Source organism: Synchiropus splendidus, chromosome 14 (assembly GCF_027744825.2).
Source record: "Synchiropus splendidus isolate RoL2022-P1 chromosome 14, RoL_Sspl_1.0, whole genome shotgun sequence".
In the NCBI taxonomy this organism is placed as follows: Eukaryota; Metazoa; Chordata; class Actinopteri; order Syngnathiformes; family Callionymidae; genus Synchiropus; species Synchiropus splendidus.
In genome coordinates, this window is record NC_071347.1 from 24,312,989 (window position 1) to 24,337,926 (window position 24,938).

General features: G+C 44.9%; 2 protein-coding genes across 3 annotated transcripts; both read left to right on the top strand.

Annotated features, from left to right (window-relative positions):
- Positions 1 to 618: 618 nt before the first annotated feature.
- On the top strand, positions 619 to 9,714 carry LOC128770910 (myosin heavy chain, fast skeletal muscle-like). Its single transcript, XM_053885904.1, has 39 exons — positions 619 to 825; positions 892 to 1,035; positions 1,121 to 1,277; positions 1,360 to 1,387; positions 1,459 to 1,570; positions 1,643 to 1,735; positions 1,810 to 1,873; positions 1,975 to 2,073; positions 2,175 to 2,278; positions 2,363 to 2,501; positions 2,569 to 2,687; positions 2,768 to 2,917; positions 3,001 to 3,171; positions 3,256 to 3,559; positions 3,660 to 3,727; positions 3,804 to 3,891; positions 3,972 to 4,089; positions 4,155 to 4,278; positions 4,383 to 4,523; positions 4,600 to 4,851; positions 4,933 to 5,175; positions 5,257 to 5,433; positions 5,509 to 5,654; positions 5,736 to 5,826; positions 5,905 to 6,294; positions 6,378 to 6,504; positions 6,605 to 6,723; positions 6,803 to 6,999; positions 7,131 to 7,314; positions 7,379 to 7,544; positions 7,619 to 7,743; positions 7,859 to 8,167; positions 8,231 to 8,434; positions 8,515 to 8,640; positions 8,717 to 8,887; positions 8,969 to 9,073; positions 9,150 to 9,245; positions 9,490 to 9,621; positions 9,694 to 9,714. The coding sequence occupies exons 1-39, from the start codon at positions 619 to 621 to the stop codon at positions 9,712 to 9,714; spliced, it is 5,811 nt and encodes a 1,936-aa protein (XP_053741879.1).
- A 3,661-nt stretch (positions 9,715 to 13,375) lies between these two features.
- LOC128771315 (myosin heavy chain, fast skeletal muscle-like) lies at positions 13,376 to 22,516 on the top strand. 2 transcript variants are annotated; one of them, XM_053886673.1, is made up of 39 exons: positions 13,376 to 13,582; positions 13,646 to 13,789; positions 13,875 to 14,031; positions 14,114 to 14,141; positions 14,213 to 14,321; positions 14,394 to 14,486; positions 14,566 to 14,629; positions 14,706 to 14,804; positions 14,876 to 14,979; positions 15,067 to 15,205; positions 15,309 to 15,427; positions 15,508 to 15,657; positions 15,741 to 15,911; positions 15,996 to 16,299; positions 16,385 to 16,458; positions 16,535 to 16,622; positions 16,703 to 16,820; positions 16,886 to 17,009; positions 17,114 to 17,250; positions 17,344 to 17,599; positions 17,681 to 17,923; positions 18,005 to 18,181; positions 18,257 to 18,402; positions 18,484 to 18,574; positions 18,653 to 19,042; positions 19,126 to 19,252; positions 19,353 to 19,471; positions 19,551 to 19,747; positions 19,879 to 20,062; positions 20,127 to 20,292; positions 20,367 to 20,491; positions 20,608 to 20,916; positions 20,980 to 21,183; positions 21,268 to 21,393; positions 21,623 to 21,793; positions 21,875 to 21,979; positions 22,056 to 22,151; positions 22,233 to 22,364; positions 22,496 to 22,516. In XM_053886673.1, the coding sequence occupies exons 1-39, from the start codon at positions 13,376 to 13,378 to the stop codon at positions 22,514 to 22,516; spliced, it is 5,814 nt and encodes a 1,937-aa protein (XP_053742648.1). The 2 variants fall into 2 exon arrangements, with proteins under 2 accessions (XP_053742648.1, XP_053742647.1); XM_053886672.1 differs by having other exon boundaries at positions 13,376 to 13,564; positions 13,616 to 13,789.
- Positions 22,517 to 24,938: the final 2,422 nt, after the last annotated feature.

Here is a 24,938-nt window from a genome sequence, read left to right on the forward strand (position 1 = left end):
TATTTCGCTGGTGTCCTAAATTAAACTGCTCCATGTAAGCAACCTGGACTCAATATAAAGGGGTCTGAGTGGAGGTATCAGTGTGTGGCAGAGGACTGTGAAGACCCCAGCTGGTGGTGAGCCTGTGTCAGATTATTCACTCCATTATAAAGACATACACCGCTTGTTTATTTTGACTTTCAAAACTGACAGCTATTCTTTCAAATGAATTTAACAGGATTTAAATTGCAACTTCAGTTTGCCAGGAAAAGGGTCAGGTATGATGGATTTTTCTGTCTACTCTACGTGCTTGTGATCAGGCACAAAAATGACATGATGCGGATGCTTGAGTAACAAATATAGATACTGTAATATCTGATGTACTTGATGGATGATATCTGGAAAGAATCAACACATTTGGTTTTACATATAAAAGTGATATTAACATAGTTGTGAGAAAAAAACTGACTAAAACCAGACTATACCAGAAAAAAACCAGACTAACAAGAAAAAAAGAATTCACAATTGTTTTTTATTAATACATAATTATTTACATATTACTGTATGCCTAGCTAGTTCATTATGATGAAGAATATGTGATAAAAAATTCTAACTTTATCACAGAAGTAAACCGCCGCCATGAGTACGGACGCGGAGATGGCCATCTATGGCAAAGCTGCCATTTACCTGCGTAAGCCAGAGAAGGAGAGGATCGAGGCTCAGAACAAACCTTTTGATGCCAAGGCAGCCTGCTACGTGGCTGACGCCAAGGAGCTGTACCTGAAGGGTACAATCATCAAAAAGGATGGTGACAAAGTCACCGTCAAAGTCCTGGACACTCAGGAGGTCAGTGACTCTACGCCACTTATCAAAATCGATGAGCTCAGTTCTCATACTTGCTTCTTTTTCCAGGAGAGGACAGTCAAAGAGGACGATGTTTCACCAATGAACCCTCCCAAGTTTGACAAAATTGAGGACATGGCCATGATGACCCACCTCAATGAAGCCTCTGTGCTGTATAACCTCAAAGAGCGTTATGCAGCATGGATGATCTACGTAAGAGACCTGCAGACAAAGTCGTGTGGATGCCAATGAAGTGCAAGGAAAGTAACGCTGGCTGTTCATTTCACATCTCTGTCAGACCTACTCTGGGCTCTTCTGTGCTACTGTCAACCCCTACAAGTGGCTTCCAGTGTACGATGCTGAAGTCGTCAGTGCTTACAGAGGCAAGAAGCGTATGGAGGCTCCTCCCCACATCTTCTCTGTCTCTGACAACGCTTACCAGTTCATGCTTACTGGTATGTACAGGACACAACTCTCACATTCATGGTATATTTCCGAGGTCTGACAAGATTGTTCTTCTGTTGATTCTTGCAACAGACAGGGAGAACCAGTCTGTCTTGATCACGTAAGTGTTTCACTTGTTGAGAGATGTTTCCTTCACACATGACATTCTTATCAAGCTCTTTCTACACCCAGTGGAGAATCTGGTGCTGGAAAGACTGTCAACACCAAGCGTGTCATCCAGTACTTTGCCACCATCTCAGTGGGTGGTGACAAGAAGAAGGACGCGACTCCAGGAAAGATGCAGGTTTGTGACAAGTTACATGGAGAAGGACGAAATAAGACGAGGTCTGTCGACTAAAATAAAGATTCATCTTAGGGTTCCCTGGAAGATCAGATCATTGCAGCCAACCCCCTGCTGGAGGCTTATGGTAATGCCAAGACTGTGAGAAATGACAACTCCTCCCGTTTTGTAAGTAAAGAACAAACTGCAAACAGAAATGAATTTATCAGGAGCAATATCTGACTATCTGCCATTCTGACCAGGGTAAATTCATCAGAATCCACTTTGGCACCACTGGCAAACTGGCTAGTGCTGACATTGAGACATGTGAGTAACATCACAGTACACTTCAAGAAAACCTTTCATTGGTAACTATCTGACATAAAATCAACATGACAAAAATAATTCAAGTAATTTCTATCAACTAGATCTGCTGGAGAAGTCCAGAGTGTCCTTCCAGCTCCCAGATGAGAGAGGCTACCACATCTTCTACCAGATGATGACCAACCACAAGCCAGAGCTGATTGGTGAGGAACTGAGAAATTAAACTTAGCTTTAAAAATTGTCACAACAATAACCTGTTCATGAAAAAGTGCTGAAAAAATGTTGCTGATCTTTAAACCTCCAGAAATGTCTCTCATCACAACCAACCCCTACGACTTCCCAATGTGCAGTCAGGGTCAGATCACTGTGGCCAGCATTGATGACAAAGTGGAGCTGGAAGCCACTGATGTGAGTATCATACCATTTATGAGTCAAAAACAGAAACTTCTTCTGTCATGAAACTGCATAGTAAATTCTATACGATCCAAACAGAATGCCATCGATATCCTGGGCTTCACTGCAGAAGAAAAGATGAGCATCTACAAAATGACTGGTGCCGTCCTCCATCACGGCAACATGAAGTTCAAGCAGAAGCAGCGTGAGGAGCAGGCAGAGCCAGATGGCACCGAAGGTAAGGGTTCTTCATTGATCATATTGACGTACTGTCAATTCACAACTTGTATTTCTCCAATATCCAGATGCTGACAAGGTTGCTTACCTGCTGGGTCTGAACTCTGCGGACATGCTGAAGGCTCTCTGTTATCCCAGAGTGAAGGTCGGCAACGAGTTTGTCACCAAGGGTCAGACTGTTCCTCAGGTGGGTCAACATTGTTTCCCAGTAAATTGTTTGTCATCTATCTAATGGAACATGATTCAATCATGAATTTTCTTTATCAGGTGAATAACTCAGTGACTGCCCTGGCTAAGTCCATCTACGAGAGGATGTTCTTGTGGATGGTCATCCGCATCAACCAGATGCTGGACACTAAGCAGCCAAGACAGTTCTTCATTGGTGTGCTGGACATTGCTGGATTTGAAATCTTTGATGTAAGCTTTTATTGTTTGACTCCAAGTTGCCTCGATAGCAATGGCTCATTTCAAATGAGAAACAACACATGGTTTGTGCACAGTTCAACAGCATGGAGCAGCTGTGCATCAACTTCACCAATGAGAAACTGCAGCAGTTCTTCAACCACCACATGTTCGTCCTGGAACAAGAGGAGTACAAGAAGGAGGGCATCATCTGGGAGTTCATTGACTTCGGTATGGACTTGGCTGCCTGCATTGAGCTGATTGAAAAGGTGAGCAGCAAACAAACTATATCACTGTCTGTGAGTGACCTGAATTACTGTGAGACTGAAAGAAAACTCTGGTGTCCTCTTTAGCCCATGGGCATCTTCTCCATCCTTGAAGAGGAGTGCATGTTCCCCAAGGCGACTGACACCTCCTTCAAGAACAAGTTGTATGACCAGCATCTTGGCAAGAACAGAGCCTTTGAGAAGCCAAAGCCAGCAAAGGGCAAGGCTGAGGCTCACTTCTCCCTGGTTCACTATGCTGGAACTGTGGACTACAACATCGCCGGCTGGCTGGACAAGAACAAGGATCCACTGAACGAGTCTGTTGTGCAGCTCTACCAGAAGTCTTCTGTGAAACTTCTGGCCACCCTCTATCCTCCTGCTGCCCCTGAGGGTATGCTCCATATATTTGACAGATGGATTGAAATGTTGACTGACAAATGCAGAGAGAATATTCAAGTAACGTTCTTCATACCTCTATCAATCAACAGAAGCTGGTGGTGGCAAGAAGGGAGGCAAGAAGAAGGGAGGCTCCATGCAGACCGTGTCCTCGCAGTTCAGAGTGAGTATGATCTGAGCTCATAAAATATTTCAACATAGGAAACTGCTCATGAAATGGAATAACTTGAAACCTGCAGGAGAACTTGGGCAAGCTGATGACCAACTTGAGGAGCACCCACCCCCACTTTGTGCGTTGCCTGATTCCCAACGAGTCCAAGACTCCAGGTAAAAAGAATGACGTGTTTGTGATTGCTACTTTCTGGGACACAAAAGATCGGTGGTCAATGAACATGGCACTTCTTCAGGTCTGATGGAGAACTTCCTGGTCATCCATCAGCTCAGGTGCAACGGTGTGCTTGAGGGTATCAGAATCTGCAGGAAAGGTTTCCCCAGCAGAATCCTTTATGGTGACTTCAAGCAGAGGTATCACAAGACTACTGTCTAGTCATTTTCCTGCAGGTCAGAAACACTGTTGCCTTTCATTTTAGATACAAGGTGCTGAATGCCAGTGTCATCCCTGAGGGTCAGTTCATTGACAACAAGAAAGCTTCTGAGAAGCTTCTGGGCTCAATTGATGTTGACCACGACCAGTACAGATTTGGTCACACCAAGGTAAATACTGATACGATTGAATTGCTCTGGGTCATTTACTCAATAGGCGTCAGTGACGTCTGCCACTCTGGAATGTATACTGAGAGATACTTGTTCTTTCCAAGGTCTTCTTCAAAGCTGGTCTGCTGGGTACTCTTGAGGAAATGAGAGATGAGAAGCTTGCAGCTCTGGTCACAATGACTCAGGCTCTTTGCCGTGCTTTCCTGATGCGAAAGGAGTTTGTCAAGATGATGGAAAGGAGGCAAGTTGGAAACTAAATGAAAAGTGGATTCAATTCAAAAGAATAGTTGACACGTGACATGACATCTTCTTCACAGAGAGGCCATCTACACAATCCAGTACAACGTGCGTTCCTTCATGAATGTCAAGCACTGGCCATGGATGAAGGTGTACTACAAGATCAAACCTCTGCTGAAGAGTGCGGAAACCGAAAAGGAGTTGTCACAAATGAAGGAGAACTACGAGAAGATGACATCTGACTTGGCAGCTGCCCTGGCTAAGAAGAAGGAGCTGGAGGAGAAGATGGTCTCTCTCCTGCAGGAGAAGAATGATCTGCAGCTGCAAGTCGCATCCGTGAGTACGACTGAAACCTGCGCAGCTTCCATGGTGAAAGCTCACTGATGATCTTCACCATGTTCCTGTGACGAAACCCAGGAATCAGAGAATCTGTCCGATGCTGAGGAGAGATGTGAGGGTCTCATTAAGAGCAAGATTCAGCTGGAAGCCAAACTCAAGGAGACGACTGAGAGGCTGGAGGATGAAGAGGAAATCAATGCTGAACTGACTGCTAAAAAGAGAAAGCTGGAGGACGAATGCTCTGAGTTGAAGAAGGACATTGATGACCTTGAGCTCACCCTGGCCAAGGTGGAGAAGGAGAAGCATGCCACAGAGAACAAGGTCTGTAAATAGGTGGCTTTCTAAACATTAGCATGCACAATGCAAAAGTGTGAACTGATCATATGAATCCCTGTCTTTTAGGTGAAGAACCTGACTGAGGAGATGGCTTCTCAGGATGAGAGCATTGCTAAGCTTACCAAGGAGAAGAAGGCTCTTCAGGAGGCTCATCAGCAGACCCTTGATGACCTGCAGGCAGAGGAAGACAAAGTCAACACTCTGACCAAGGCCAAGACGAAGCTTGAACAGCAAGTGGATGACGTATGTTACACACGGAAGCGAACGAGCAATCGAAGGGAATGAAGTTCATACATCTGACCGAATGTCGTCACACAGCTGGAGGGTTCTCTGGAACAAGAGAAGAAGCTGCGTATGGACCTGGAGAGGGCCAAGAGGAAGCTTGAGGGTGACCTGAAATTGGCTCAGGAATCCATCATGGATCTGGAGAATGACAAGCAGCAGTCTGAGGAGAAACTGAAAAAGTAAAACTACATTCCCTCAAGGAAGAAAAATATAATAAATGTGATGGTCACTATTCATTTGGGCATCAATTACTTCTACAGGAAGGACTTTGAAATCAGCCAGCTGCTCAGCAAGATAGAAGATGAACAGTCAATGGGTGCTCAGCTTCAGAAGAAGATCAAGGAGCTGCAGGTAAGTGATGACTTGCAGCACTGTCTCAGGCACAGTGAAAACTCCAGTATGGTGTCTTAAAGAGACATTTGTGAACAGGCTCGTATTGAGGAACTGGAAGAAGAGATTGAGGCTGAGCGTGCTGCTCGTGCCAAGGTTGAGAAGCAGAGAGCTGATCTCTCCAGGGAACTTGAAGAGATCAGTGAGAGGCTGGAGGAGGCCGGAGGTGCCACCGCTGCTCAGATTGAGATGAACAAGAAGCGCGAGGCTGAGTTCCAGAAGCTGCGTCGCGACCTTGAGGAGTCGACCCTTCAGCATGAAGCCACTGCTGCCGCTCTGCGCAAGAAGCAGGCAGACAGCGTAGCTGAGCTGGGAGAGCAGATCGACAACCTCCAGAGAGTCAAGCAGAAGCTTGAGAAGGAAAAGAGCGAATACAAGATGGAGATTGATGACCTCTCCAGCAACATGGAGGCTGTTGCCAAAGCAAAGGTGAACCACTCTTATGAAATGAATATGAAATAGAAGGAAACGGTTGTAGAGCTATTTGACCAATGCCCCGTCTTCCACCATAGGGTAACCTGGAAAAGATGTGCCGCACACTTGAGGACCAAGTTAGTGAACTGAAGACCAAGAATGATGAAAACGTCCGTCAGCTCAATGACCTGGGAGCACAGAAAGCTCGTCTGCTGACAGAAAATGGTACAGTTCACCAAGCAATCGGCATCATCCCAAGAACACAGCCAATGATGTTGCCTTTTCCCATGTTGCGCATTTCTTATGCCACTTTCTTCTCCACAAGGTGAGTTCGGCCGCCAAATTGAAGAGAAGGAAGCTCTCGTCTCCCAGCTGACCAGAGGAAAACAGGCATTCACTCAGCAAATTGAGGAGCTCAAGCGACAGATTGAAGAGGAAGTCAAGGTAAAGAAGTCTCAACACTGAATGAGGCATGATTTTGAAGTGACCTCAGTCAATTCCATGCTCTTATACCTCTCTGTAGGCCAAGAATGCTCTTGCCCATGGACTGCAATCTGCCCGCCATGACTGCGATCTGCTGAGGGAGCAGTTTGAGGAGGAGCAGGAGGCCAAGGCTGAGCTGCAGCGTGGAATGTCAAAGGCCAACGGGGAGGTGGCTCAGTGGAGAACCAAGTATGAAACTGATGCTATCCAGCGCACTGAGGAGCTCGAGGAGGCCAAGTGAGTAGGAAGAAGCGGAATATCAAGTGAACCGACATTTAAAAAGGAACTATCATCACAATATCAAACAAGAACGTGCAACATTTAGGTTCATTTACCACACTGTCCATTGTGACATTTCAATAATTCAGGAAGAAGCTGGCACAGCGCCTCCAGGAGGCAGAGGAGCAGATTGAGGCTGTGAATTCTAAGTGCGCTTCTCTGGAGAAAACCAAGCAGAGGCTCCAGAGTGAGGTGGAGGACCTCATGATTGATGTGGAGAGGGCAAATGGACTGGCTGCCAACTTGGACAAGAAGCAGAGGAACTTTGACAAGGTAAGGTAGAGAAACAAGGAAAAGTGACGTGTTTGATGTCAATCTCATGCACATTGTGAATCAGGTTCTGGCAGAGTGGAAGCAGAAGTTTGAGGAGGGTCAGGCAGAACTTGAGGGCGCTCAGAAGGAGGCCCGCTCTCTTGGCACTGAACTGTTCAAGATGAAGAACTCTTATGAAGAGGCTCTGGATCAGCTTGAGACCATGAAGCGTGAAAACAAAAATCTCCAACGTAAGTGATTTGATCGACCTTTCAGCTGCAATGCAACATTTGACTGTTGGTCACCAATATATTTGTTCCTGCAGAGGAGATCTCAGACCTGACTGAACAGATTGGTGAGACTGGCAAGAGCATCCATGAGCTGGAGAAGGCCAAGAAGCAGGTTGAGACTGAGAAGTCTGAGATCCAGACAGCTCTTGAAGAGGCTGAGGTACGACATGAAGACCCATGAAGGGCGAAGTAGTAGATAATGCAACACAAACGGATCTAGGACCTTAATGCCACCGTTTGTTTTTTTTTTTGTTTGTTTGTGTTTTTTCCATTAGGGAACTCTGGAACATGAGGAGTCCAAAATCCTCCGTGTCCAGCTGGAGCTCAACCAGATCAAAGGAGAGGTTGACAGGAAGCTGGCAGAGAAGGATGAGGAGATGGAGCAGATCAAGAGGAACAGCCAGAGGGTGATTGACTCCATGCAGAGCACTCTGGACTCTGAGGTCAGGAGCAGGAATGATGCCCTGAGAATCAAGAAGAAGATGGAGGGTGACCTGAATGAGATGGAAGTTCAGCTGAGCCACGCCAATCGCCAGGCTGCTGAGTCCCAGAAGCAGCTGAGGAACGTCCAGGCTCAGCTCAAGGTATTTAATGCTGAGAAAGCTGAGAACCTCCTTTGATGCTCATGCAAACCTGCCCCTGAACAGGACGCTCAACTGCACCTGGATGATGCTGTCAGGGCCCAGGATGACCTCAAGGAGCAGGCTGCCATGGTGGACCGCAGGAACGGTCTGATGGTGGCAGAAATTGAGGAACTTAGAGCTGCTCTGGAGCAGACAGAGAGAGGCCGCAAAGTTGCTGAGCAGGAGCTGGTCGATGCCAGTGAGCGTGTTGGTCTTCTGCACTCTCAGGTTGAGGATCTCCTCATTTATTTTAGTTTGAGGTTAATGTGGATGTTGTCCATTTTAACATGGTTCTGTGAATTTCACAGAACACAAGTCTCCTGAACACCAAGAAGAAGCTTGAGGCTGATCTGGTCCAGGTCCAGAGTGAAGTGGATGATACAGTCCAGGAAGCGAGAAATGCTGAGGAGAAGGCCAAGAAGGCCATCACTGATGTAATTAATCTCACCGCGAGACAAATTAACTGTTCCAATTAATCCTTTGTTACAAATGAATCTCTGTATTGTTTAGGCTGCAATGATGGCTGAGGAGCTGAAGAAGGAACAAGACACCAGCGCTCACCTGGAGAGGATGAAGAAGAATCTGGAAGTTGCTGTCAAGGACCTGCAGCACCGTCTAGATGAGGCTGAGAATCTGGCCATGAAGGGTGGCAAGAAGCAGCTCCAGAAACTGGAATCTAGGGTAAAGGGATTTTACAATGCGACCATGTTCAACGCGAAATACTCAAAATATATATATTCAACCCCATTTGTCTCAATAAAGGTGCGTGAGCTGGAGACAGAGGTGGAGGCAGAGCAGAGACGTGGGGCTGATGCTGTCAAGGGTGTCCGCAAGTATGAGAGGAGAGTGAAGGAGCTCACCTACCAGGTATGATAACCTACTTCTTTTCAGGAAATGCATGAATAAACACAGCACAATAACTGACTTTTTGTTTCAACAACAGACTGAAGAGGACAAGAAGAATGTCAACAGGCTGCAGGATCTGGTTGACAAGCTTCAGCTCAAGGTTAAGGCCTACAAGAGGCAGGCTGAGGAAGCGGTGAGTCATAGTATGTCATGTGAGAACACTCATCCACAAAAAACACGTTTTGTAATGTCAAAACTCTCTTTTGATGTTCTTTTATTTGACACTGGTGAATTAAATATTAGACTTAGACTTTCTTTATTGTCATTGCACAAATAATGAAGAGAATAAACAAATGTAACGGAGACATGTTGCAGTCGGATAATCTTCAGGTTCCGTATTTTGCATGAAATTGTTAAAAAACCCCTTTCGATTCCAGGAGGAGCAGGCCAACACTCATCTGTCCAAGTGCAGGAAGATCCAGCATGAGCTGGAGGAGGCTGAGGAGCGTGCTGACATTGCTGAGTCCCAGGTCAACAAGCTGAGAGCCAAGAGCCGCGATTCTGGCAAGGTGAATATAGATCGGATTCATGATCAGCAATTTTTACAATATTTTGATCTATCTTTCATCATGTTTTTTTAGGGAAAGGATTCTGCTGAGTGAAGGGATTTTGTCAAACTGCTTCATATCATAAAATATGATGTGAAATTTGCAAATAAAAGCTGTTAAATCTTATCAAAGTGTTCTTTATTTGTCAGCAATTTTGGTATGGAGTCTTCACTTCTTCTTTGCGATGGTAGAGAAAGGAAAATGGCTTCATTGATGACACAAACAAATAGCCAAGACAATTTTCAAGACTTTAAAGTTCTGACTAGGTCACAGCCACTAAAGTCTATGGAAGTCACCCAAACTACTGTCCTTGGATCCATCCATCGTAATCCACTCAACTACTAAAGCTGTGGTCCCCAGAAAGCTGACCAAGTCCATGAGCCACAGTGCCCAGATTTACTGGGTTTGGAAAGGATAGGGAATGTTGTCTGCAAAATTTTCCAAATTGACTGTGCTGCCTTGTGGACAAGTCTGTGGACTGTGGACTTGCATGCAAGGTAAAAACACGACTCCTGCTCTGGGAATAAAGAGAGAACGGCCCTCAATGCTGAGCCTCGGACCCCATACTCCCGAAGCCCCTCCCGTAACTTGTCCCTGGGCACCCGGTCATATGCCGGTCATAAGTCCACACAGCACATGTAGACTGGCAGGTCATACTTTCAGGCACCTTCAAGAACTGTTGAGAGAGTGAAGAGTTGGTCAGCAGGCGCTTGCTGAAGGGCCCAATACCCAGGCCAGGCGCCCAGTGTGGGACCTCAGGGTGGGATACTCTGAACACATCTCGTGAATCCTAGTCAGTATTCAAAGAGAATGAGTTCATACCTTGCTTGACAGCCTGACTTGAGTTGCCACGGTGATGGGCTTGCTTGCGAGCAACTGTTGGGAAAAGTTGGAGCTAAAGCAAAAATCAAAGCATCAAAACACTGTGAGTGTCATTGTCAGTCATATACCAGGTGTGAACGGCACCCCTTCAGCCCTCCCCCCACAGTATTCTGCAAATAGCAAGTCTCACATCGGGCCCCGAGCTCCCCCACTAAGCTCAAGCCCTCCAACACCTGTCCTCCCTGCACCAGCGTGTCCCTGACACTCACGCAGGTCAGGTGCCAGCAAAGGAAGACGGAGGAAAAATTGGCGTCAGAACCAGTTTCAGGCTTCTGAAATCCTGTGCGGAAAACCATAAACAGCTGTGTGGAATTGTCCAGCACATGTTCAACCTGAGCTGAACACACACTGTGGTCAACAGTTTCATGACCTGCATGTCAGTTGTCGGATCTATAACACATAAGAGTAGTTATTAGTGTTACCCATTAAAGTATTTATAGAGTGTGGTTCAACATGCAATGTGAGACTGCCTTGTGTTTTATGTGTGCACTTGATCTGTGTGCATATTTGTTTGGTGTGTGGTGTGCGAGTGTGTTGGTTGACATTAGATGTATAAAGCACTCGCGACAACGCTGATCCGCAAATCTGAAGATTTGTCTTCACCCATCTCCACTCAGGTCGTTTTGATCGTAAAGTCTCACAAGATTAGAAGACATGATTTGTTGGTTTCAGGAGATGACATCGCAACAGGGTTCAGTTAGTCTGTGCTTACTCGCACGCCGATGACTTAAAGCGCAAGTCTGTGCTTGAGATAATCCAGAGCATCATTCTTGCAATGCATTCAAGTCCCTTGAATATTTAATTGTATTCAGGGACTTCCAAATGGAATCCAGAAATGTGTTGAGGGAAGCGTGTTGACAACAGTGACAGCTCCAAGATGGTGAGGCCACTGAACCATCGCTCTGCACCGCTTTAGTTAAACTAGTTAATCTGCAATGGAACAGTCGGAAATGGCACCACGCGTTCCATCAGCTTGCGTGCACTTCCTCTACAGTCACTCATCCTGAGGGACAGAAACTCTCACAGCGCCATCCCTTGACAAAAAAATGCATTCACTAATGAGTTTACTGAAACAGAGGACACAATCAGAGAGTGGCGTTGCAGAGATTAATCAAACGCTTCTTGCACCTGAAAATAATTTGGAAAATGTTTTTTGTCGTTAAAGGTCAGTTTGGAAGTGTTATTTCACGTTCAGTCATGCAAAAGCATGCTGCGACGGTCATTGACTTGACACTGACAGCCAACAGCAGGCTGCACAGTCCCACCCAGACAGTCATTCTTCTTTCGTTTAAAGAGTCAAGACCACGCACTATTGTTGAACTGTTGACTTGTTGAAAATGTATTCAGAAAAAACACTTGCTTTAATGCAGTGATTGTCTTGGTGTCAAACAAAGTGGACGAGTGTGTGGGAAAAACCAAGTCCAAGTCAAGCAAATCTGAATCCTCCAAAACAAACCAGTGCAAAACCTGCCACAAATATTGCTTTTCCAATGTTTTGTGTGTGTGTGTGGGCATATTGTGCCATACTTATGAGTTGTATGCTTTGTGAGGACATTTTGGCCTGTCTTCACAAGGTCTTAAAGAGTCAGTAGAGGCAGTTCATTGCAAGTGGCTTTAGGATTGGTTCAGACTTCTGATTAAGGTTAGACATGTGTTTTGGATGGTGAAGAGGCTGGAGAAGGCATTATGTTGTTGAGAGGTCCTCGCAAAAATAGCGAAACAAATATGTGTGTGTGTGTTTGCCTGTGTGTGGCCTATGTGGGGACCATTTGGCTGAACCATTATAATTTTAAGGTTTAGGTTTGTTTAAGAGTCATGTTAGCCATTTGTTTTGGATGGTTCAGTAAAGGATGAGAGGCTAAAGTTGTGTGAAGACTCCTTAACATAAGGGTTGACTGACATTGCAAGGTCATTTTTGTAAAGAAAAAAAATCAACAACAATCATAAGCCACAGATGGAAAGAAAAGAAAATAACTTACGATGACTTAGGTACAGTTTTATATCCTCTAATGATTATCCAGTTATTATTTTAAACAAATAAAGCAAATTGTCACGGAACAGTGAAAGACAAGGGACTTCCAAATTGAGCAACAACACTCAGGTCACGGCATGACAGCTGCATGGAAGGTGTGAATGGCGCAGACTTAAAATAATATAGACTGCATATGAAACAAAAACAATGAACAATTAAGTGGGAAAGCATGAAAAAGTACAAAACTGAATTGTCTATGGCCAGTTCACATGTCATTGCACAGAAAACATCAATTTTTAGAAACAATTATCTACAATATTTTGATATTAAAAAGATGAATTCAAATATGTGAATGGTCAGTACTGGGCTTATTTTCAGAAAGAGATAGAAAGTATATCACACTATTAAAGATTTTTCCAGAATGCACTTCCATATTTGGCAACAGTGACAGAAACATGAGATGAGGGAACTATTGACTTGGAACACAGATGCCACAAGTCATGTACATTCAGAAGGTCAGTCAGACCAAATTTGGAAAGCATACCATTTTTAACCTGGCGTAGAATATAAGTACTGCCAACTGAAAGTGCATTGTGTGAGAGAAGACCTGTACGTTCCTGCCGGCGGTGAAGCTCCAGTATAGTATTGGGAAGGTATTACTGCTTAATTATTCAATGGACCACAGCACAGGACAATTCACTGAAACAGGATTGCAAACAAATGACATGCAGAGTGACCAATTCTTATTATGAGATTTTCAATAGGTGGTGACTGTATTATTGGAGAAGTACATAATATGGTCTACATTATGATAATTATTATTGTTGTGATTATTTCTGTTTACAGACACCAGCCGCCGCCATGAGTACGGACGCGGAGATGGCCATCTATGGCAAAGCTGCCATTTACCTGCGTAAGCCAGAGAAGGAGAGGATCGAGGCTCAGAACAAACCTTTTGATGCCAAGTCAGCCTGCTACGTGACCGATGCCAAGGAGCTGTACCTGAAGGCAACAATCATAAAAAAGGACGGTGGCAAAGTCACCGTCAAAGTCCTGGACACTCAGGAGGTCAGTGAAATTATATGACAACAAAATGATTAGATCTGTGCTCACAGTGACACAATCTTTCAGGAGAAGACAGTCAAAGAGGACGATGTTTCACCAATGAACCCTCCCAAGTTTGACAAAATTGAGGACATGGCCATGATGACCCACCTCAATGAAGCCTCTGTGCTGTATAACCTCAAAGAGCGTTATGCAGCATGGATGATCTACGTAAGAGACCTGCAGACAAAGTCGTGTGGATGCCAATGAAGTGCAAGGAAAGTAACGCTGGCTGTTCATTTCACATCTCTGTCAGACCTACTCTGGGCTCTTCTGTGCTACTGTCAACCCCTACAAGTGGCTTCCAGTGTACGATGCTGAAGTCGTCAATGCTTACAGAGGCAAGAAGCGTATGGAGGCTCCTCCCCACATCTTCTCTGTCTCTGACAACGCTTACCAGTTCATGCTTACTGGTATGTACAGGACACAACTCTCACATTCATGGTATATTTCCGAGGTCTGACAAGATTGTTCTTCTGTTGATTCTTGCAACAGACAGGGAGAACCAGTCTGTCTTGATCACGTAAGTGTTTCACTTGTTGAGAGATGTTTCCTTCACGCATGACATTCTTATCAAGCTCTTTCTATACCCAGTGGAGAATCTGGTGCTGGAAAGACTGTCAACACCAAGCGTGTCATCCAGTACTTTGCCACCATCTCAGTGGGTGGTGACAAGAAGAAGGAGAGCTCTGGAAAGATCCAGGTTTGTGACAAGTTACATGGAGAAGGACGAAATAAGACGAGGTCTGTTGACTAAAATAAAGATTCATCTTAGGGTTCCCTGGAAGATCAGATCATTGCAGCCAACCCCCTGCTGGAGGCTTATGGTAATGCCAAGACTGTGAGAAATGACAACTCCTCCCGTTTTGTAAGTAAAGAACATGCAACATACATCAATTGTATTCAAAGGAGAATGCATGGATTTAATATTGCTGTCCGCCAAATAGGGTAAATTCATCAGAATCCACTTTGGCACCACTGGCAAACTGGCTAGTGCTGACATTGAGACTTGTAAGTAGCAAAATCAACTTTGAAAAGTTTAATGGTCAAACTCTGAAACACAGAAATGTGTCGCTATGAAATCTAGATCTGCTGGAGAAGTCCAGAGTGTCCTTCCAGCTCCCAGATGAGAGAGGCTACCACATCTTCTACCAGATGATGACCAACCACAAGCCAGAGCTGATTGGTAAACATTATTCCTAAATAATTGGATCTAAATCAGAGTTTCAAATTTCAATGTTAGAATTTATCTTCTAGATCTGGCTCTCATCACAACCAACCCCTACGACTTCCCAATGTGCAGTCAGGGTCAGATCACTGTGGCCAGCATTGATGACAAAGTGGAGCTGGAAGCCACTGATGTGAGTATCATACCATTTATGAGTCAAAAACAGAAACTTCTTCTGTCATGAAACTGCATAGTAAATTCTATACAACGATACAAACAGAATGCCATCGATATCCTGGGCTTCACTGCAGAAGAAAAGATGAGCATCTACAAAATGACTGGTGCTGTCATTCATCATGGCAACATGAAGTTCAAGCAGAAGCAGCGTGAGGAGCAGGCAGAGCCAGATGGCACCGAAGGTAAGGGTTCTTCATTGATCACTCATTTCATCCTAGAGACAGGGTCTCAGTATACTGACAGAAAAACTTCTCCCAAAATTCTCCAATCCCAAATAATATCCAGATGCTGACAAGGTTGGTTACCTGCTGGGTCTGAACTCTGCGGACATGCTCAAGGGTCTCTGTTATCCCAGAGTGAAGGTCGGCAACGAGTTTGTCACCAAGGGTCAGACTGTTCCTCAGGTGGGTCAACATTGTTTCCCAGTAAATAGTTTGTCATCTATCTAATGGAACATGATTCAATCATGAATTTTCTTTATCAGGTGAATAACTCAGTGACTGCCCTGGCTAAGTCCATCTATGAGAGGATGTTCTTGTGGATGGTCATCCGCATCAACCAGATGCTTGATACGAAACAAGCAAGGCAGTTCTTCATTGGTGTGCTGGACATTGCTGGATTTGAAATCTTTGATGTAAGCTTTTATTGTTTGACTCCAAGTAGCCTCGATAGCAATGGCTCATTTCAAATGAGAAACAACACATGGTTTGTGCACAGTTCAACAGCATGGAGCAGCTGTGCATCAACTTCACCAATGAGAAACTGCAGCAGTTCTTCAACCACCACATGTTCGTCCTGGAACAAGAGGAGTACAAGAAGGAGGGCATCATCTGGGATTTCATTGACTTCGGTATGGACTTGGCTGCCTGCATTGAGCTGATTGAAAAGGTGAGCAGCAAACAAACTATATCACTGTCTGTGAGTGACCTGAATTACTGTGAGAATGAAAGAAAACTCTGGTGTCCTCTTTAGCCCATGGGCATCTTCTCCATCCTCGAAGAGGAGTGCATGTTCCCCAAGGCGACTGACACCTCCTTCAAGAACAAGTTGTATGACCAGCATCTTGGCAAGAACAGAGCCTTTGAGAAGCCAAAGCCAGCAAAGGGCAAGGCTGAGGCTCACTTCTCCCTGGTTCACTATGCTGGAACTGTGGACTACAACATCGCCGGCTGGCTGGACAAGAACAAGGATCCACTGAACGAGTCAGTTGTGCAGCTCTACCAGAAGTCTTCTGTGAAACTGCTTGTGCTGTTGTATCCACCTGTTGCTGCTGAGGGTAAGTGATAATGAATGGAACCTAACACACAAAAGTTGTGAGTAATGCATGTATCATGACCTCCTACTTCACTGAACCATGACAGAGTCTGGTGGTGGTGGCAAGAAGGGAGGCAAGAAGAAGGGAGGCTCCATGCAGACCGTGTCCTCGCAGTTCAGAGTGAGTATGATCTGAGCTCATAAAATATTTCAACACAGGAAACTGCTCATGAAATGGAATAACTTGAAACCTGCAGGAGAACTTGGGCAAGCTGATGACCAACTTGAGGAGCACCCACCCCCACTTTGTGCGTTGCCTGATTCCCAACGAGTCCAAGACTCCAGGTAAAAAGAATGACGTGTTTGTGATTGCTACTTTCTGGGACACAAAAGATCGGTGGTCAATGAACATGGCACTTCTTCAGGTCTGATGGAGAACTTCCTGGTCATCCATCAGCTCAGGTGCAACGGTGTGCTTGAGGGTATCAGAATCTGCAGGAAAGGTTTCCCCAGCAGAATCCTTTATGGTGACTTCAAGCAGAGGTATCACAAGACTACTGTCTCGTCATTTTCCTGCAGGTCAGAAACACTGTTGCCTTTCATTTTAGATACAAGGTGCTGAATGCCAGTGTCATCCCTGAGGGTCAGTTCATTGACAACAAGAAAGCTGCTGAGAAGCTTCTGGGCTCAATTGATGTTGACCACGACCAGTACAGATTTGGTCACACCAAGGTAAATACTGATACGATTGAATTGCTCTGGGTCATTTACTCAATAGGCGTCAGTGACGTCTGCCACTCTGGAATGTATACTGAGAGATACTTGTTCTTTCCAAGGTCTTCTTCAAAGCTGGTCTGCTGGGTACTCTTGAGGAAATGAGAGATGAGAAGCTTGCAGCTCTGGTCACAATGACTCAGGCAATGTGTCGCGGTTACCTCATGAGAACGGAGTTTGTGAAGATGACAGCAAGAAGGCATGTCTACCGCAAGAACATCCAACACTTTTTAACAATGGAAACTCAGACAGACATACTAAATATTTCTGTGATTTGATTTTGAACGTTCAGAGATGCCATCTACACAATCCAGTACAACGTGCGTTCCTTCATGAATGTCAAGCACTGGCCATGGATGAAGGTGTACTACAAGATCAAACCTCTGCTGAAGAGTGCGGAAACCGAAAAGGAGTTGGCACAAATGAAGGAGAACTACGAGAAGATGACATCTGACTTGGCAGCTGCCCTGGCTAAGAAGAAGGAGCTGGAGGAGAAGATGGTCTCTCTCCTGCAGGAGAAGAATGATCTGCAGCTGCAAGTCGCATCCGTGAGTACGACTGAAACCTGCGCAGCTTCCATGGTGAAAGCTCACTGATGATCTTCACCATGTTCCTGTGACGAAACCCAGGAATCAGAGAATCTGTCCGATGCTGAGGAGAGATGTGAGGGTCTCATTAAGAGCAAGATTCAGCTGGAAGCCAAACTCAAGGAGACGACTGAGAGGCTGGAGGATGAAGAGGAAATCAATGCTGAACTGACTGCTAAAAAGAGAAAGCTGGAGGACGAATGCTCTGAGTTGAAGAAGGACATTGATGACCTTGAGCTCACCCTGGCCAAGGTGGAGAAGGAGAAGCATGCCACAGAGAACAAGGTCTGTAAATAGGTGACTTTCTAAACATTGGCATGCACGATGCAAAAGTGTGAACTGATCATATGAATCCCTGTCTTTTAGGTGAAGAACCTGACTGAGGAGATGGCTTCTCAGGATGAGAGCATTGCTAAGCTTACCAAGGAGAAGAAGGCTCTTCAGGAGGCTCATCAGCAGACCCTTGATGACCTGCAGGCAGAGGAAGACAAAGTCAACACTCTGACCAAGGCCAAGACGAAGCTTGAACAGCAAGTGGATGACGTATGTTACACACGGAAGCGAACAAGCAATCGAAGGGAATGAAGTTCATACATCTGACCGAATGTCGTCACACAGCTGGAGGGTTCTCTGGAACAAGAGAAGAAGCTGCGTATGGACCTGGAGAGGGCCAAGAGGAAGCTTGAGGGTGACCTGAAATTGGCTCAGGAATCCATCATGGATCTGGAGAATGACAAGCAGCAGTCTGAGGAGAAACTGAAAAAGTAAAACTACATTCCCTCAAGGAAGAAAAATATAATAAATGTGATGGTCACTATTCATTTGGGCATCAATTACTTCTACAGGAAGGACTTTGAAATCAGCCAGCTGCTCAGCAAGATAGAAGATGAACAGTCAATGGGTGCTCAGCTTCAGAAGAAGATCAAGGAGCTGCAGGTAAGTGATGACTTGCAGCACTGTCTCAGGCACAGTGAAAACTCCAGTATGGTGTCTTAAAGAGACATTTGTGAACAGGCTCGTATTGAGGAACTGGAAGAAGAGATTGAGGCTGAGCGTGCTGCTCGTGCCAAGGTTGAGAAGCAGAGAGCTGATCTCTCCAGGGAACTTGAAGAGATCAGTGAGAGGCTGGAGGAGGCCGGAGGTGCCACCGCTGCTCAGATTGAGATGAACAAGAAGCGCGAGGCTGAGTTCCAGAAGCTGCGTCGCGACCTTGAGGAGTCGACCCTTCAGCATGAAGCCACTGCTGCCGCTCTGCGCAAGAAGCAGGCAGACAGCGTAGCTGAGCTGGGAGAGCAGATCGACAACCTCCAGAGAGTCAAGCAGAAGCTTGAGAAGGAAAAGAGCGAATACAAGATGGAGATTGATGACCTCTCCAGCAACATGGAGGCTGTTGCCAAAGCAAAGGTGAACCACTCTTATGAAATGAATATGAAATAGAAGGAAACGGTTGTAGAGCTATTTGACCAATGCCCCGTCTTCCACCATAGGGTAACCTGGAAAAGATGTGCCGCACACTTGAGGACCAAGTTAGTGAACTGAAGACCAAGAATGATGAAAACGTCCGTCAGCTCAATGACCTGGGAGCACAGAAAGCTCGTCTGCTGACAGAAAATGGTACAGTTCACCAAGCAATCGGCATCATCCCAAGAACACAGCCAATGATGTTGCCTTTTCCCATGTTGCGCATTTCTTATGCCACTTTCTTCTCCACAAGGTGAGTTCGGCCGCCAAATTGAAGAGAAGGAAGCTCTCGTCTCCCAGCTGACCAGAGGAAAACAGGCATTCACTCAGCAAATTGAGGAGCTCAAGCGACAGATTGAAGAGGAAGTCAAGGTAAAGAAGTCTCAACACTGAATGAGGCATGATTTTGAAGTGACCTCAGTCAATTCCATGCTCTTATACCTCTCTGTAGGCCAAGAATGCTCTTGCCCATGGACTGCAATCTGCCCGCCATGACTGCGATCTGCTGAGGGAGCAGTTTGAGGAGGAGCAGGAGGCCAAGGCTGAGCTGCAGCGTGGAATGTCAAAGGCCAACGGGGAGGTGGCTCAGTGGAGAACCAAGTATGAAACTGATGCTATCCAGCGCACTGAGGAGCTCGAGGAGGCCAAGTGAGTAGGAAGAAGCGGAATATCAAGTGAACCGACATTTAAAAAGGAACTATCATCACAATATCAAACAAGAACGTGCAACATTTAGGTTCATTTACCACACTGTCCATTGTGACATTTCAATAATTCAGGAAGAAGCTGGCACAGCGCCTCCAGGAGGCAGAGGAGCAGATTGAGGCTGTGAATTCTAAGTGCGCTTCTCTGGAGAAGACCAAGCAGAGGCTCCAGAGTGAGGTGGAGGACCTCATGATTGATGTGGAGAGGGCAAATGGACTGGCTGCCAACTTGGACAAGAAGCAGAGGAACTTTGACAAGGTAAGGTAGAGAAACAAGGAAAAGTGACGTGTTTGATGTCAAACTCATGCACATTGTGAATCAGGTTCTGGCAGAGTGGAAGCAGAAGTTTGAGGAGGGTCAGGCAGAACTTGAGGGCGCTCAGAAGGAGGCCCGCTCTCTTGGCACTGAACTGTTCAAGATGAAGAACTCTTATGAAGAGGCTCTGGATCAGCTTGAGACCATGAAGCGTGAAAACAAAAATCTCCAACGTAAGTGATTTGATCGACCTTTCAGCTGCAATGCAACATTTGACTGTTGGTCACCAATATATTTGTTCCTGCAGAGGAGATCTCAGACCTGACTGAACAGATTGGTGAGACTGGCAAGAGCATCCATGAGCTGGAGAAGGCCAAGAAGCAGGTTGAGACTGAGAAGTCTGAGATCCAGACAGCTCTTGAAGAGGCTGAGGTACGACATGAAGACCCATGAAGGGCGAAGTAGTAGATAATGCAACACAAACGGATCTAGGACCTTAATGCCACCGTTTTTTTTTTTTTTTTGTTTGTTTGTGTTTTTTCCATTAGGGAACTCTGGAACATGAGGAGTCCAAAATCCTCCGTGTCCAGCTGGAGCTCAACCAGATCAAAGGAGAGGTTGACAGGAAGCTGGCAGAGAAGGATGAGGAGATGGAGCAGATCAAGAGGAACAGCCAGAGGGTGATTGACTCCATGCAGAGCACTCTGGACTCTGAGGTCAGGAGCAGGAATGATGCCCTGAGAATCAAGAAGAAGATGGAGGGTGACCTGAATGAGATGGAAGTTCAGCTGAGCCACGCCAATCGCCAGGCTGCTGAGTCCCAGAAGCAGCTGAGGAACGTCCAGGCTCAGCTCAAGGTATTTGATGCTGAGAAAGCTGAGACCCTCCTTTGATGCTCATGCAAACCTGCCCCTGAACAGGACGCTCAACTGCACCTGGATGATGCTGTCAGGGCCCAGGATGACCTCAAGGAGCAGGCTGCCATGGTGGACCGCAGGAACGGTCTGATGGTGGCAGAAATTGAGGAACTTAGAGCTGCTCTGGAGCAGACAGAGAGAGGCCGCAAAGTTGCTGAGCAGGAGCTGGTCGATGCCAGTGAGCGTGTTGGTCTTCTGCACTCTCAGGTGAGCAGGAGTGCAGTTGAGATTCCGTTTTTTAAATCATGGGTGAGTCTTGATGTGATATCTTGTCTTTTATATTGCCCTTAGAACACAAGCCTTCTGAATGCCAAGAAGAAGCTTGAGTCAGATCTGGTCCAGATTCAGAGTGAAGTGGATGATACAGTCCAGGAAGCAAGAAATGCCGAGGAGAAGGCCAAGAAGGCCATCACTGATGTATGTCTGCTTAATAACATTCAGCATTAGTCATTTTATTTTGTTTGTTTGCTGCTCTATTAGCTATAATGGTATGAAGTACATAGAAAATACCAGCAGATCACCCTGATCACCCACCAACAAAGATCTTGTCACCAATGTTGGGCCCCAGTGATTTGATGCCTTCATCTGAGCTCATGTATTATATATGATATTAATGAGCAATATGTTTTTTGTTACCGACTTCCAGGCTGCAATGATGGCTGAGGAGCTGAAGAAGGAACAAGACACCAGCGCTCACCTGGAGAGGATGAAGAAGAATCTGGAAGTTGCTGTCAAGGACCTGCAGCACCGTCTGGATGAGGCTGAGAATCTGGCCATGAAGGGTGGCAAGAAGCAGCTCCAGAAACTGGAATCTAGGGTAAAGGGATTTTACAATGCGACCATGTTCAACACGAAATACTCAAAATATATATATTCAACCCCATTTGTCTCAATAAAGGTGCGTGAGCTGGAGACAGAGGTGGAGGCAGAGCAGAGACGTGGGGCTGATGCTGTCAAGGGTGTCCGCAAGTATGAGAGGAGAGTGAAGGAGCTCACCTACCAGGTATGATAACCTACTTCTTTTCAGGAAATGCATGAATAAACACAGCACAATAACTGACTTTTTGTTTCAACAACAGACTGAAGAGGACAAGAAGAATGTCAACAGGCTGCAGGATCTGGTTGACAAGCTTCAGCTCAAGGTTAAGGCCTACAAGAGGCAGGCTGAGGAAGCGGTGAGTTAATATTACAGATTGAATGCAAGTTTTCGTTTGGCAGTCGATTAATCAAAGCTGTCTTGTTTTCATGTCTCGTAGGAGGAGCAGGCCAACGTACATCTGTCCAAGTGCAGGAAGATCCAGCATGAGCTGGAGGAGGCTGAGGAGCGTGCTGACATTGCTGAGTCCCAGGTCAACAAGCTGAGAGCCAAGAGCCGCGATTCTGGCAAGGTGAATATAGATCGGATTCATGATCGATAATTTTCATCAAATATTAGGTAAACATTTTCAATATTTAGATAGATATATTGTTATAAATATTTTGACCTTATGTTCGTCATGTTTTATTTTTACTTTTTTAGGGAAAAGAATCTGCTGAATAAACCAATGACATCGTTCCATCATTCTGTTTCATATCATAAAATATGATGTGAAAAATGCAAATAAACCTGATAAAGCTCATCTCAGTATTCTTTATTTGTCTGGATTTTCTGTCTTATTTGGGTTGATAGAGAAAGGAAAATCACTTATTTGATGAAACAATCAAATAATCAAGATTATTTTCAAGATTTTTCAGTGCTCCCTAGGTCTTGAGAACTGTTTGAAACAGCCAAATATTTGTGCCTGCTCCAGGAGAGAACAGTCCCCCCTCCAACCCTTCCCCCACTGTAATCAGCTCTGTTCTTCAAATAGCAACTCTCCCATCCTGAGCTCCCCCACTGAGCCTACACCCACCCTCCAAAAGCCCTTGCCCTTGCTCCAGTGTGTCCATCACACCTACCCAGGTGAGGAACCGGCTTGAACAGCCATTTTCTCTGAAGTGGTCCGCTGGGCAGAGAGTATCAATGAGCCCAGCTGAATTTGGCCTTTAAATGTATGCAAACAATGCAGTCTGACAATGGAATAGAAAAGTTACATTTTCCTTATTCAGACTACACGACCTGGGTGATGCGGGCCTGCATGTAGCCATTCAGTGAAGTGAAGACAGTCTCATTCTATTGGATACATTCAAGAAGTGTAAGCACGTGCATCACTTGATGCAGCGGCGAATACGTAACACATCTGATAACAGCGGTGTTGTCATCACTCAAGATGATGGTGCTGACCAGCAGACAGACAAACAGGAAGGGGGAAGAATCTGGAATGCAAAACAAGAAGGCGAGAGTCAAACACGGCCGTAAAATGAGGAGAACAAAAATGCAATAACTTCGCCCGGCCGAAAGAACAAAAGCGTGTCGTGGTGGAACACACATGCAAAATAAGTCTCCCTCACACACAGACACACGCATGTTTGTTTTGCTATTTTGCGAGGATCTCTCGTTGGCATAATGCTTTCCCCAGAAAACAAATAGTTAACCTTAAGCAGGACTCTGAACCAAACTTGTGCCAATTATAATAAACTACTTTAACTGACATTTTAACCCGATAAACCTTGTGAGGACATGACCTGGTGTGAGGCTTGCCATGACTCACAACAAGACTCTTGTCAGTGCTCACAAGTATGGTGAAACATGCCCACACACACACCTCCACACACAAGTTCACACATCATCCAAAAATAGGCAAAGTGGGAATAAAGGGCAGACATCTTAAGAACTGTTCTTCACTCTGCTCCTTTTGTTAGAAGAATTATTGACAGAATTGTATGCAGTGTATCGATCAAGAAGATAAGTGATATGAAAGTTACAAAACAGTCATATAATGTCAAATAATGTTTGAAAGATCTGTAATTTATCTGTAATGTAGAGTTGAAAATAAAAGAATTGTAAAAGAATAAAAGGAATTGAAATAAACATTCATTCATTCAAATAGACTGGAATGAAGCTTTCTTCATTGGACATTGAGCAATTAAGACCGATGGTCAGTGACTTGACACTGTCCCTCGTCATTCTGCAGACAGACACTTGAAATGTGCATTTCTATCGGGCCTTGCTAACAGCCTGCGATCTAAGAACAATTATAAAGTTTCAATGGGAAACTTCTAATTTGTTTGGAAAAATAATCAAAGCAAATATCTTAAGGTTAGTTCGGAAAAACAAAACAAAACACATTAGCCGTGTGAAATGTCCTATGTGATAGTTTGCTTCAGTGACTGGAATCTGATACGAGTGACTGTTTCACACATGTTACAAGTCATGACCATTTTGAGTGTCAGCTCTGCCAAGTTTGGCAAGTACACCACTTTTAACTCTGCTGTGTAAGCAAGGCCAATCATTATAAGTACTGCAGCAGAAAACCGCAGTCTGGGGAAGAAGACCAGTGAGTTCCAGTAAGCGGTAAAATGACCTTTTCTTTTTAGCTTCCCTTTTTAAAACAGCTACGTTGTTTTATGAATTTGTTTGTGGAGAGAAGTGACGTATGCATGTCTAACTGTATGGATTCTGTTTCACTGTGTATTAATGAGAAGGATTTCCAATGAGGAAGAACAGATAAAAAGACATATTGTTGTAGTTCTACGACTACTACATTACTTAATAAGCAATTCATAACTTTAATGGCAACATTTTTTCAGACAGCAACTAATACTTTTGTCCCTTCACTTGAACAGGTCTACACAGGAATTACGTGAAGAAGGCTCAGGTGAGTAAGAATCCTAGAGACATATAAAGTTGTGATCAATTTTAAATAATTGTGACGTTAAAGTTTGTATAAACAGCAACAATAATATTTCTTTTCTTTTCCAAATATAAAATAAAAATCACTGAACTAATTAAAAACATCCAATGGATAGATTATTTTTAATGGACAGGAGGATAGAAGTAGTTCTTCCATAGTCCAAAAGCATGATGATGAATTCCAAAAACT

Excerpts from the sequence above, each read along its gene's own strand:
- LOC128770910 (XM_053885904.1), top strand. The coding sequence starts at position 619 with ATGAGTACGGACGCGGAGATGGCCATCTATGGCAAAGCTGCCATTTAC. Across the intron at positions 3,560-3,659 it reads TCCTCCTGCTGCCCCTGAGG|CTGGTGGTGGCAAGAAGGGA; the intron begins GTATGCTCCATA and ends AATCAACAGAAG. Across the intron at positions 6,724-6,802 it reads AGATTGAAGAGGAAGTCAAG|GCCAAGAATGCTCTTGCCCA; the intron begins GTAAAGAAGTCT and ends ACCTCTCTGTAG.
- LOC128771315 (XM_053886672.1), top strand. The coding sequence starts at position 13,376 with ATGAGTACGGACGCGGAGATGGCCATCTATGGCAAAGCTGCCATTTAC. Across the intron at positions 16,821-16,885 it reads TATGGTGACTTCAAGCAGAG|ATACAAGGTGCTGAATGCCA; the intron begins GTATCACAAGAC and ends CTTTCATTTTAG. Across the intron at positions 17,010-17,113 it reads ACAGATTTGGTCACACCAAG|GTCTTCTTCAAAGCTGGTCT; the intron begins GTAAATACTGAT and ends GTTCTTTCCAAG.